Source organism: Galleria mellonella, unplaced genomic scaffold (assembly GCF_026898425.1).
Source record: "Galleria mellonella isolate WM207_F2 unplaced genomic scaffold, CSIRO_AGI_GalMel_v1 utg184, whole genome shotgun sequence".
Lineage (NCBI taxonomy): Eukaryota > Metazoa > Arthropoda > Insecta > Lepidoptera > Pyralidae > Galleria > Galleria mellonella.
The window spans coordinates 7,170,003-7,184,132 of record NW_026442025.1 but is presented as its reverse complement, the minus strand read 5'-3'; the positions used below and the strand labels follow the sequence as shown (position 1 = coordinate 7,184,132).

The 14,130-nt window shown below is 32.2% G+C and overlaps 3 protein-coding genes and 1 long non-coding RNA gene across 5 annotated transcripts in view; 2 read left to right on the top strand and 2 right to left on the bottom strand.

Annotated features, from left to right (window-relative positions):
• LOC113512055 (alpha-N-acetylgalactosaminidase) overlaps positions 1–3,599 on the top strand; it is a 79,648-nt gene extending 76,049 nt beyond the window's left edge. Inside the window, exons 8-10 of one of the 2 annotated variants that reach the window (XM_052893750.1) lie at positions 848–1,012; positions 1,791–1,867; positions 2,939–3,599. In XM_052893750.1, the coding sequence (XP_052749710.1) occupies positions 848–1,012; positions 1,791–1,867; positions 2,939–3,047 (351 nt within the window). In that variant the 3' untranslated portion in view covers positions 3,048–3,599. Of the gene's footprint in view, positions 1–847; positions 1,013–1,790; positions 1,868–2,937 lie in introns of both variants that reach the window. The other variant, XM_026895822.3, reaches the window with a different exon arrangement.
• A 1,082-nt stretch (positions 3,600–4,681) lies between these two features.
• LOC116412953 (uncharacterized) lies at positions 4,682–6,220 on the bottom strand. The gene is made up of 3 exons (XM_052893891.1): positions 5,778–6,220; positions 4,894–5,685; positions 4,682–4,804 (listed from the first exon to the last, which is right to left on the bottom strand). The coding sequence occupies exons 1-2, from the start codon at positions 5,793–5,795 to the stop codon at positions 4,948–4,950; spliced, it is 756 nt and encodes a 251-aa protein (XP_052749851.1). The 5' UTR covers positions 5,796–6,220; the 3' UTR covers positions 4,682–4,804; positions 4,894–4,947.
• Positions 6,221–6,315: 95 nt separating this feature from the next.
• On the bottom strand, positions 6,316–8,368 carry LOC113512111 (uncharacterized). Its single transcript, XM_026895892.3, has one exon. The coding sequence runs from the start codon at positions 7,737–7,739 to the stop codon at positions 6,534–6,536; it is 1,206 nt and encodes a 401-aa protein (XP_026751693.2). The 5' UTR covers positions 7,740–8,368; the 3' UTR covers positions 6,316–6,533.
• Positions 8,369–10,645: 2,277 nt separating this feature from the next.
• LOC128200460 (uncharacterized) lies at positions 10,646–13,942 on the top strand. Its single transcript, XR_008252727.1, has 2 exons — positions 10,646–11,170; positions 12,902–13,942. It is a non-coding gene; the product is annotated as an uncharacterized LOC128200460 (long non-coding RNA).
• The last annotated feature ends 188 nt before the right edge of the window (positions 13,943–14,130 follow it).

Sequence of the window (14,130 nt, the reverse complement as noted above, 5' to 3'; positions counted from 1 at the left end):
CGCTTAATTTACCATTACCGAAAAATTTATCAGAATCAAAATATAGGCCAACCCATTAATATTTAATATCCCGTTATTGGGAACGGCATCTTTCCATGAAGGAAGCTACTATTGTAAAGAAGGATATTATTGACTTTCTACTATGACTCAATGCTGGTCTGACAATTTATAACATAGTGTTTTTTTATGGGTGATAATGGAATGGTAATCCCACCCGCAATATCGGTATACACCGGCGGGGCACCAGTGAAGAATGATAGGTGAGAATAAAGCAGGTCAGTTAGCCCATTATGACGAATTCAACGATTTCAAGAAGTGTTCACGATGGTTTCCACGGGGAACCACGTGGAGGTCGACCTAATAGCAATTGCAATTGCTAGCAATGGGGCTGTCAAACTCCATTGCTAACAATCCCTTTCTCCCCTATAATATAGTGTTTAATTATGACTTTTACTTCACTTGCAGTAGCACACAGTGATTTATTTTGCTCGTCTCCTTATCTTGATTTCGCGTATGGGGTCAGAACAATAATAGCAATTTGACTTACTTATCCCTAGTCTAAAAAGACAAAAAAAACAAAAGAAAAGACTTCTCATGTTGAAGATAAAAATAATTTATGAGACATTATATTTTTACTCCATTAATAAATGAGAGTTTATACTCGTATGTATTATGATACAAAATAGTCTGTTTGTTTAAACGCACTAATCTCTGGAACTACCAATCAGGTTGATTTTCTTTTTGCATTTAATAGCTCTAATATTTCTTGAGAAATATATCTTAACATCACGACTACAGGTAAACCTGCAGAATACAGCTGGTATAAGATTATCCTGTTTGTTTTCAGCACCGCGGTATCGAGATCTGGTCTCGTCCAATTCTTCCAATCCAGGGCCAGTACTACTCGTACGCTGTCGCTTTCGTGAACAGACGGACGGATGGAACGCCCTCAGACGTCGCGGTTACATTGCGGGAACTGGGTCTAAATAACCCAGCTGGATATAGAGTGGAGGTTTGTATTTAAGCCCATTGTTCATGTACCTTATACCATAAAGGCTTTTCCGTTTTCTTGCCATGCCATATTTCCCCGTTGAAAACATGGAATCCATCTATGAGACTCCTGTATCAGTGGAGATGAACTTTTAAAAAAAACATGCCCAAAAAAGACAAAAATTGAAGCTTCCATACTAACTGGATAGCTGAAGGCGCCATCCCAGTATGGGAGATTTGAATTTTGTGTAATTTGTCGTCTCTCTTTAGATAAGTCTCTCAGGTAGATAAAGTGGAATATTTAAATTATGGCAGTGATGTTTACGGAGGTATATTAGCATAGCCCTCTGGAATAGCAACTCATAAATGGAATCATAATAGTAACTATGTTCTAACGATGCTGACAAAAAATGATGGCAGTCTATAGATGGCAGATAGACAGTCTATGGGCCGTTCATGTCTATAGGTGGTTTATTTAATGTGTAATTGAATGGTAACTCTACCTGCGCTATCGGTATACACTGACGGGGCACCAGTGAAAGATGATAGACGAGGGGATGAAACAGGTCAGTTGGCCCATAGTAACGAATTCATAAAGAATTAATCAACATGGTTTCTAGAGAAAACCCCTTGGAGGTCGAGCTAATAGAATATATTGCTTACAATTGGGCTGTTAGATTCCCAATATTAACAATCCCTTCCCTCCCTATAGGTGACGATTATCACACACCATCAAGTGGGCCATGAGTTTAACATTCTAAGCTATAAAAAATGTTTTCAACTAATTATTTATTTGACAGGACTTGTACGAGGATGTCGACTACGGCGTGCTCTCTCCCCAGACCAAGATCAAAGTGAAAGTGAACCCCTCAGGTAGAAAGTGTTGCTCTAATTTTGTATGCGAAGTTCTAGCTCACTAACATCACAGTTTTGTCGGTAATGTATCATACACATTAAGATATTTATGAGGTCATTTCATTAAGCGTCTTTTTAAGGTCTGGTCTATGCTTAGTAATATTAATAACCAGAAGAAAAGAATACAAAAGTCACAAAGCATGGCTGCCTATGTTTTATTCGTGTTTTTGCTGTTAAATAGATTTGCTTGCATGGCTGTATTTTATTTTTAAGAGTGATATCAACATCATCATCATCATATCAGCTTTTAATGTCCACTGCTAAACATAAGCCTCCCTCTTGAGGGTTTTGCGAGTAGTTGCCACATTTGGCAGGCGGATTGGCAACCGCAGTTAGGCTTAGGGACGCTGCTGCCCATCCATCGCCCTCTCTTAATCGACTCTTACGACATCCACGGGAAAGAAGGGGTGGCCTGTCCTATGCCAGGACCACACGGATTAAGAACGGCTAAGAGTGATATATGGTAGTGAAATTATAGGGTACGCTGGTATGATACATTAATTCTCAGGAATGCATATAGGATATATATATTCGGTGCATATAAGATATCGTAGACGAAAACTTGATTTCATAATCTTAACCGTCTCAATACCAAAACGATGATGATATTATACTATTCGAAGAAGAGAAGTCACTGATGAGTTACAAAAGTGACCGAAACAAATAGAGAATTTACCACATCTTGGAGTTAATAATATTGTTTTTCATCAATTGTCTATAGTTACCACTTTTCATTAAGTGGCCCATCAGGATAAAAAAAAACTCATCAAAAAGAAAGTACTATATCTATATATTTACTGTATTTTTTATGGAACATATTTTACTTATATATTATATTACTTATACATATTACACATTTCACAATTGTTCATAATTAGTGATAATATTTTTACAATTGAAAGAAAATTGAGAGAGAATTTACTCCTGTATTAATTCCGTACCAATTTCACTAAAATTCTGTCAGATTATATTTTGGAAAAATATTCCTAATTTACATGTGCACGTAGTTTCAATTTTGTTTATGTTAAACAGGTGTGGTGATACTGCGTGCGGATGCACAGCCTTCCTACGCGTACAACTCTATACCAACGCGGACACCGTATGCCCCACTTAATGATGTGTTTAGATTGAGCAAAAAATAGTGATAGCCCTAATATTTGCCCTCGGAATTTCCATCAACATAAAGGTCAGCGTAGACGATGGACATTTTGTTTACAAACAAAGTATCGCGTTGTGTAAGTCGTGTTCATGTGTGTTGCATAATGCAATGTTTTAGGGGCTTTATTATAACCAAACTATAATGCCTCTTGTCGGAAATTTTGTTCGCAAACAAAATGTCGTTTGTCTGTACGCGTTATAAATAACGACTATCATCGGGGCAGTGAAATAAAAAAAGTCAATTTTTAATAGAATCTACAAGTACAATAAATCAGTTTAAATCCTCTACGACTCTATTCAATTCATACTCTTTGTTATTGGTGTAAAATATAGTTACCAAGCGATATATTTCCCAGTCTTGCCCTTAGGTTACAATTTATTTATGTTGCATTCTCTCTAGTGTGATCAAGAAATGTTTAAGAAAATGTGTGGAGATTTGTTTTTTGCCATTACGTTGTACCTAGGATAAGGATGTACATTTTAGATGCCTATAAATGTAAGTTTTGTAGAAAACATTAAATAATTAACACTTTCAATGGATTTTATTTATTTTAAATATTCAAAACAACATCTAAATACAAAAGGTACGTATTATGCTACAATCTTACGTATATATCATTACAATTATACAAGTACGTAGAGATTTTTTTTACCACACAGGGTGCAAACGGGCATGCAGCTCACCTGATGGTAAGCAACTACCGCCGCCCATAATCACCCGCAACACCAAAAGCATTGCAGGTATGCTGCCGGCCTTTTAACTCTTTTCTTAAAGGTTATGATGTCATATCGGTTCAGAAATACTGCTGCTGGAAGTTGATTCCAAAGAGTGGTTGTGCGTGGAAGAAAGTGCCCTTGAAAAACGGTGGTAAACTGCCACACATCCATATGGTTGGGATTGTACGATGTTGTTTAAAATTGTTCATTAATGAAGCAATATATTAACATGAAATTTTGATACAGTACGTTAAATACAGTTTCAGAGTTGACAACGTGCACGTGACACTAGTAATATATTATTATATTCATAAACAAAATACAGTAACTGTTTATTACTAGATGAGCTGCATGCTTGTTTACCATCTTTCAGGATCGAAAAATATTAAGAAGAAAAATAACAAGTACGTATTATAAATAAGAAATATATACCGCTATAAACCATAGCCATATTTTGAAATTTAATAGGTATTTTTAAATGTTACGAGAATGTTTGACATATGAAAATATCTGTTATCAAAGCATTCACATCAAATTGCGGGATAAGCAGAAAGGATAGACATAAGTAACGTAACGTTTCACCAGAGGGAGACTTTGTACAAAAGTCGTTTGCTTGAGTACCTTTGTCCCATTCGTGTTTCAACCGTGAAACAATTGTGTTTGCATGGCTGTGTTTCAGTTTGAAGGGTGGGATATGGCATGAATTTACAGGATACAGAAAAATAACACGTGAGTCCTCAGGAATGGCAACGCATGGGGGTATCATGGGCGAAACAGTATACTCTGTTATGTCCATGGTACTGCTCATGTCTATAGGCAACTTAACAACAAATAAATTTAATTACATGTAACAATATTCAATTAAATATAAGTAATATATTGATGAAATATGACAGGTTACACATGAATATTTTTGAAAATCAATTCGCTATGTAGACGAGCGTCGCGATCTCGCCCAGTAAACTTAAATCCTGAGATTGTTGTACCAAAATTCTCCTCTTCAATTACATTATTGTTGGTATGTCTGAAAGAAATTATGCCACACTTCAAATAATTTGAATCTAGTATAAACTTATGTTCTAGGATATCGGCACAGCATAAAATCCATATTACCTTTTCGACCTTAATTTAGAGTTATTCATCACATTTGTCACTCTTTCTTCATGTTCATTTCGTCACGTTATCAAGCAATTGGTCTTTGTTGGTTATTTTTCCCAGGTCTTTTATGAATATAAACTCACTATTATCAATTATTTCGTTAGAAGTATCAGAAGGAACATGAACATTACTCCAATAAGTTCCTTTTCCAAGTCCTTGAATAGGTAATTCAGTATTTAATTTTTCATGAGTTGATTCTTCATTTATTTGACTATCTGTTTCAGACAGATCTTCTTCAAAAATATCTACAACATCTGTTGCAATATCCCAGTCATCATTATTTACATCTGATTTTTCAAAAATTTTATTATCATCTCTTATATGATCCTGTGGGCCTTCTGACTTCACTTGATCTTTTAAAATTACATTAAGTTTTCTGTCTACTATTTGTCGAGGAATTTGTTCAATAAAAGGATTCACAGTGAATTCCATAGATTTCAGCAGTGTAAGTCTAGTTACTGGAATAAATTCAGTCTGTACAGATTTTTCAATATAAGATTTAATATTTTTCATTTGAAACATTTTTGTCATCATAGTGGAACGCGGCGTATACATTTGCATATTTGAATGAGGTTTCGACGTTATTACAAATTTGCCCAATTTCATTGGAAAAATCAATTGCTTTTGTCTAATATCTGGTAATTTTTGAGTTGTCGTTGTCATTGGATTTGTATATAAATTAACAACAGGTTTCGAGAAAATACTTAATTCTGCATCGACAACAATGAGTACTATATGTAGAAAAATCTGAAATTTAATTAATTAAGTACGTTAAAAAACTAAATTACTGATATAACACGTATATAATTATATATTATATATTCAGTAAATAAACTTACCAACACTTGAACGTTCATTTTAATTAATTTCTATTTATAATTTCACTCCACTTCACAGCAAGAACTACTGATTAATGAACTAAAATTTATTATCAAAAGTTTAAATACATACATCAAACTATTAATGGATTTCCTTCGAAGAAATTAGTTTACAAAATTATTAGCAACTTGCTTTTCTATTATAGCTATCAATTATTTAATGAGTAGCTATTAATTTTAAATATCAGTGCAGTTGTAACTTATTGCAATTAACAAAATACTGTAAATTATTCATACCTACACATACATATTATGTTACTAATATTCTACTATAGTTTCTAAACGTTATCTTTCAAATAAAAAAAAAAAAAGTATAAAATACCTACAATATATTTACGAAATTAAACAAAATATATTGTATACTAATAAAACGACAATATAAATACAACAAAATAATTAATACAAAACGTAAGTAAATATATAGTTATATTATATTATTAATATAACTGTAAAAGTATATGTTTTTATAATAAAAGTAAGATAATTTTAATAAGTGTAAAGTTAGTAAAATATATACTAAAAGTTATTAAAAAGTAAATTAAGATGGAATATATTCTTATGTTCCTTTAGGTCACATTTCCTATATAGACTGATAAACCTTATATTTCTAACACACAGTACATTTACCCGATACAGTAGTTGATACGACACACTCGTAAATAGGTAATAAACAAATTTCAAATATACACTTTTTCCTGGAAATATTGTTCATTTTAATTAAGTTAGTAGTCCTGTCACATCAAATATAGGAAGGTGGTGCACAGTTTCCCTGAAGTTCGGGACAGTACAACAAAATGTGTAACCTTCGTTTGGATTATCAGGATCCCAGGATAACCAGGGAAAATGTCTACTCCCTCTACAAATGTCTTCACAGAAGAACATCTCACGAGCTTCAGCCAAAGTGTAGTAAGGATTATTTATTCCTACAAAGGCAATGCCTCTTTTTGTACTCGGTTCATAGACAACTTTATAAAAATATTGAGGAACTGGTATTACTGGATTATTATTGACATCGGTATATAAAAATATGTCCACCCTGCGACCATATTGATTTAACAGTTGAGTAACTCCAAATGTCCCTGTATATACAACTGTATTATATTCAGCGACATGTATGTGGTTTCTTAAATCTACCTCCAATGTATTCCAATTTCCTCCATTAAATCCAGTCCATTGCGGAGCACAATTAACATAATGAAACGTAGATCGCTCTCCAAAAGCAAAGACAAAATCAGTTTTCGCTGCCAAATGACCTCTAGAAAGAAACTCATTTTCAGTGACATACGAATCAATCATAGGTCCAACTAACTGAGCAACTGCTGCCTTTTGTCCTTTTGGAGAAAACAAGGATTCTACTGGCACAAATCCGTAATTATCATTAGCTATAAAAAAAGGTCGTTCTACTTTCGTCTGATAGTTCGCATTGTATGCCTTTTGAGTATATTTCGAGTACACAGCATTGAGACTGGCTTCGTTAAAGCAAGATTCATAAACAGGATAAAATTCATTTTGAACTCTGTAACCTACTTCGATAATGGGATGACCATCAAAACAAGTGCGATTTGTACGCTGACTACTGTAATTTGGAGGGTAAAGGCATCTGAACATAGTAAAAATTGCTGGAGAATTTAACCAATCATCATTTTTGAAATTATCTCCACCTATACAAGTTATATCAGCTGTTATTTCATCGTGTTTTGCATTAGGATGAGATATATGAGATGCGCCTTCACAGCTCAAGGTAAGTGTTTCTCCTTGTTGAAGATCAACGTTGCCATACTTATCAGTAGGTTCTAGAAGTCTTCCGTCTTTCAGAATTATAGGTAAAGGTTCACCAAAATGCATACGAGAGTTTATCCTACATCTTTGTCCGTGGTGAATATTTAAAGCACAAAGGATTACCATATAAATCCGCCGAAACATAATTGTTATATTAATAAATTAGAAACATTTATATTTTTAGGAAACTAAAATATCGTTTTTCGATTAGTATAATTTTTTTTTATTAAAAAATGTAAACCATCACTAGACAAATTTGACTTAGTATGACAAAATGTGAATGGTGTCATAAATAATAAAAAATATTATTTATGGTAATAAATTATGAGGTAAATTTATTCAATAAAAAAAATAAAAAAAATTAATGGTTTGAGATCATGTTATGATTTCTTGTTCTATGCTAATAGCACAGATTAAGAATAGTACCTAACTATGGTGGGTATGGTCAAACACTTAGAACTTTAGATATTTCTAAAGTTCTAAGTGTTCGACTCTAATAAGAGTTTTAAAAAATTTTAATTAAGAAAATGAAATTCTAACCTATACACAAATCTCCGTTTACACTACGTTGGTCTTAGATTAGTATTAGATTAATACCAACCTAAAACAATTACAACAATTTACTATTGCACACGTACTATTCTGTTTTTAGTTCCTTAAGCCTTTCACATAGTCACGCACATTTACACGAAATCGTAATGTCTTATATTTACAAATGGGAAAATGATTAGATTTTGGATGTTTATATCATCATATCGTTTATATCTCTATCACTCTGAAAATGCTAAACAGATTTTAATAAAGGTCAATGTCCCATTTGGTGGTCTCCTACGGTTCATCTGTGTATGTGCCAAACTCCATCCAATTTAATTAGTAGCTCCTAAGAAGTGTTTTTTATTCAATTTAATATAGACAAAATCACTGATTACAGCTAGTTATCATAAAATGCATATTAACGTACTATGAATAAATCGAGTTTAAGTAACTAACAACGGAATAGAAGAGTAAACCAAACAAGATATATACGTAAGAAAAGGCCGTTGACACTCGTTTCTATCTACCTACCCCGTAAGGGATTTCACGCGAAAATATTTTATGCCATTACTCCTGATTCTCATAAATATTCAAATGCTTTTTAACCATTTATGGGAGAGAGCTATATGTAGAAGTAGATAGGAGACAACTAATTTATAGAGATAATAAAATGATGAAATGAATCGTGTTTTCTATGTGTGACACACATGCCTTATCTGTCCTTTGGCTTCTCTCGTCTCATGTATGTATCTATTCATCATATTAGCTATTAACTGTCCACTGTTGTACATAGGACTACTCTATACGGTGTTATTAGTAGTGCTAGCACGCTAGCCAAGCGTGCTGGCAGCCGTAGTTAGGATTTATGTAAAAAAAATCTGAAAGAAGAGGAGGACTCAACTACCACCACCATTTAAATCAAAAAGACAGCGTTTCACCCACCAGGAGAGACTTAGAGTCAGACTCGGGAGCATTCGCCCCCAGAGTTGAAATCGGGACAAAGGGTCTTACCCCGAGACCCCACATAGCCCTTTCCACCAGGAGGGCCAAATCACCATTGCTTCTGCTCATCCATCGACCATTATGTTTCCTTAGTCGCCTCTTACGACCCCCATGGGAAAGGAAGCGATGGCTCATTCTATGCCGGGACCACACGTATCTATCACTGGTTTAAATCATGTTTACTTGATACCCCATATGACGACAGATTAAAATTACAATGTGTGATCATTTTTTTTTTCATTCCCCCGATGTCGAAAGAGAAATTTTATGGAATGAAACATTCTATTACTAGTGAATAAAAACAGAAATTTGAAATAAAATCCTATACCGAGTATCCTGGCTAGTATGGTAATAGCTATGGGTTCTTTGGTTTTGAACAACTTTTTGCTAAGAGCACTATTAAAATTAAAAAATCATTTTTTTATTACATGACCGACAGGTTCATAGAGGACGCGAATTTTTTTTTTCATATTATGACTTAATTAAAATGTATGTACATAATAATTCGATTATTAAAACTGTCCAATTTTACAAACACTATTAGATTATTACACCTGTTCGGTTACACTCTGTAGTTATTGGATAAAAATTTAAAATATTAACCTTCATTTAAGAGTGTGTTCTGTGAAACCGAATATTTTCGCAAAATAACAGGGATTGAGAAACGACAAAAAATTTAGAACGTTCCATACGTAGATTAAGAACAGTACCTGCCTCCTACATTATCTTGAAAGCTAGATGGACCGTGTTATTTTGGTTTCACCGACTTGGAATCGCACACCGTACGTATAGGTACTTTTTAAAAGAAAATGTTTAGTTTCACTGGCTTAAGATTTTCGTATAAGAATGCTAATCAAAAAATTTCGGTTTCACCATGTATAGGCAGTTACCATTGCTTTTAAATGTAGTAATTTATATTTATTGACTTCTAAAATTCTATTAAATAAAATATTTGTTTAATTCTGTTAATGTATGATAATCTCAATACTTGTATGTAAGTAATGGACAATCTCTGAATTTATAATTTCTCATGCCGCAATCTTAATGATAGACATCCATAAGAAAAAATACTTAGATAATGAAGAGCACTTGAAAATTCGAAAAATGCTTTCGACATTGCGTCTCAGTATTTATTTGTCTAGACTGTGGCACAGATACATGGTAAAATACATAACTGCATACACTATTCGCTACCTCATGAATCTCACGAATTGTTTTTTTTACAGACATATTTAAATATTCATATATGATATATGCATACCTAGATATATTATCCTGTTAGAATTTACATATATCATAAGCATATATTTATAATTCTAACAGGATTTTTTTGTCATTTACAAGTAAAAACTGGTATTCTAATTTGTTTAGTTACAAGGCATAAGGTAACGCAAACAAATTCGAGTATGCTAACTATGTACCTACTTAATAAAAAGAGACTGAACTTTAGCACTAGTCAGTGTAAAACTAATCACAGTTGGAATGTGAATGAATGAATATTCACATATTTTTTCTGGGGCCTCTAAATTGATGAACACAGATGATTAGAAGACGATACTCCACTATTAGACAATAATTCTGAGTAACTAAGTGCCTCTTTAAACTTCCTGTTTGCCGCCATTTCTCTCTCATGTGTCATAATTCTGCGATCAAGTAGATACCTTTGTGTGGCTGTAGATATTATATAGAAGTAAATTCTATGATGTTCGTAGAGCTTTTTATATTTTATAGGTGATGTTTACTAATTTTAATCAGACTGACCGCTTGCATTTTAAAATAAATTTATTTTATCGCTACGATAACGCTCTCAAAATATATCAAACCTCAACTCCGCGCATGTTATTTCCTCATTCCCTCAATATCGGTCAGGAGCGTCACATGCTTGACAAATAATTAACATAGAAGTACGAAATATAAACAAGTACATTGTTGTTAAATGTTTGTGCAAACCTAAATACATACACGTGCTCTACTCGTATGAGCTATGTCTACGTGCGATCATTCGCTTATGTGACCGACTCAACATGACACGGAATATGGTAAGTTAACTAACTTATACATTTTCTTATTTAAAATTTAAAATTAACAAATCACAAGTGTTATTTCTTGGTGTACTCATACTCTATGATTTTCTATTTATTTTTTTCTGTTCCATAAATTATATTATTATCATATTGTTTTGTTATAATCATATTGTTCAGATACTTATGGGATTATTTCTACCATTCTTTGTATTAATTACATAAGTTTACTTAATAAACATAATATTGTCTATTTTATAAGTAGATTATTTTGTGTTGTTATTGGCTTTTTTATAAAATGTAAACGGGTTTTGTTTTATTTACAATATATACATTTTAAACTCCAGAATGTGGCACAAACTATTAGTAAAAAAAATTGCAATAGTGTCAATCTTATGTACTAATAAAATTGTTAATATTATATACTAATAAAAGTCAAAGGATGGATATAAATTGTATATTCAGTTTAAAAACTTAAAAATTATTTTCATATTTCGACTTATATTGCTTCTTACACGTTCTTTAGAGAAAGTAGTTCATTTTCAAAATAAAAGCATTCATAATCGGAAGTCTAGCAAATTTTGCATTCTATATCAGTATTCAAAAATAATTTTTAATTAAATAATTAATTTTTAATAGTTTTGAACAATTATTTAAAAAAATTGTATATTGAGATTTCGGATACTATTCTTAATCTATGCTTATAGCAAACTAATACGTTAATCATAGAACAAAATTGAATAAAAATCTAGTGGTCAAAACTTTGCAACCAATTTTATATTTGATTTTGAAACAATTGTGAGTTAAGAATTTTGTTCCATGCTTAACGTTAGTTTAGTACAAGAGCATGTTTTAAATAATAATGTTTAATTACAGACTGATAACTATTAACATTACACGTTAAATCATGCACTTATTTAAATTTATGTAAGTAAACGTGATGATATTTGACCTCTATTTACAACATTTTTTTATCACTCGCCCCAATTACTTAGGACATATACCTACTTATAAACTATTAAACTAAATATTCATATTTATATTTATGTTTAAATATTTTCAGAAGAATATCTTTAATCAGTCATTAAAATACACATTTGTATATGTTATATAATATTAGCTGTGCAAAAAATGCATCCCTCGTTTTATTATTATCTACTACCTATTTAACTATATCAAAATAACACAAACAGACACCTAATAGGGGAAAAAGGATTGTTAGTAATGCAGACTACCAGTCATATTGCTAGCAATATACCCTGTCATAATCGACCTCCATGTGGTTCCCCCTGGAAGCCATCATGCTGAATTCCAGGTGTATTCATGATAGACTAACTGACCTGCTTTTTCATTCTCACATATCATCCCTCATTGGTGCCCCGTCAGCGAATACCGTTAGCGCAGGCGCCGTTACCATTCCATTATCATCCATTAAAAAAAACAGACACCTAATAACAATTCTGATGCAATAGGAATAAGGTTCTAACAAGTATGTACATACATTTGCTCCGCAAAACTCGCACATTTGTATTAGATTGAAAATATTTTAATGTAGAGGTATCGTGTATGTAAAAATAAACTTTACATTGAAATAAACAATTTTTGTTCTACAAAAAAATAATATAGATTAAGACGATGGATTGAAAAAAAAAAAGATGCTGAAATAGGATATTTACAAGAACGCTGTTCTTGTAAATATCAAATATAATATTATTTTACTTATTTTCGTTTTTTTTTTTTATATTTCAGATATTTTTGGTGCTTTCTATAATGGTGCTTGCAAGCGGAGTCACAGGATATGTACTTCCAGCTGCTACTAATGTTGTGTCTACGGAAAACTCAGAACAAGATATAAGGACTATGCAGAGCGATAGCATACAAAAAGAAGAAAAAATATCGGACGATTATAGGAAATACAGTTATCTAATTACCACTTATTTATAAATTTATAAGCAAGATAGATATCTACTGAATTTTGGCAATTTTTGGCTATTTCATATATTGCTACACAAGATGTAACATCAAAATCATTTTAAAGTTATTATTTTGTGCCGGGATGCGAAAATCAAAAAATGATATCACATTTTTACTACAGAGGTTAGATAATGTCTTACATCTTTTAAAATTTGTTCCCCCTCAAAAAATGATTTTCAAGAATAAAATCGTAGATTCCTACGCCCCGGTGCCTATGCTATCTACTTATAATATTGACTTTGGCGTAATAACCTGTGAGGGTTATATCAGGATGAGGATGAAATCAGGTAAATTAACACATCATGACGAATTCACCACAATGGTTTCTGACCGAGTATTTAATGATCCCCATTCCTTAGCTTGATTAAGACAAACCTGTGCCCCGTGTTAGATATGGGTGTCCAATGTAGCTTATATAAACAAAAAACCTATATAACAGAAAGGGCAAGATAAGTGAATCTAGCAATAGTCGTATACCCCGCGAGACATGGATCGAAATATAAAAATAATTTCAGAATATTTCATTTTGTGTTACATAATGTTAATGATTGGCACAATTTGAAATAGTGTTTTATAATTTCCACAAAAGTTGCTCGAGAAATATTTCTATGAATGTTAAGAACCTATCACTCTATTTTGGAAATTTTGTTAGATATATGTTACCTATTTAATATACAATATCTATGTGGTAGGATGAGTAACGTTATCTCTCTGTATTACTATTTAACTACAATGTAGCTTTACATTTACAAAACTATACGCTAATATTTTTTTTATTATACAATTTTTATCATGAGAAATAGAATAAAAAGATAAGTTATTTGTTTTATTAAAATTATTACTAACTGTGTCACTAAACTCTGTTACTAACAATCCCCCTCTTTCTATTTATGTGTAAGTACAAACATGTTGCTCAAATTCTCGGTAATTCTGACATTTGACACTAAATGACAAAGATAATGTGAGTCAAATTTAAATCGCCTAAATTAAATGTTTCCCGTCCA

What these genes read in the sequence shown, in the direction of transcription:
- LOC113512111 (XM_026895892.3), bottom strand. Translation starts at nt 7,739, where the DNA reads ATGTTTCGGCGGATTTATATGGTAATCCTTTGTGCTTTAAATATTCAC.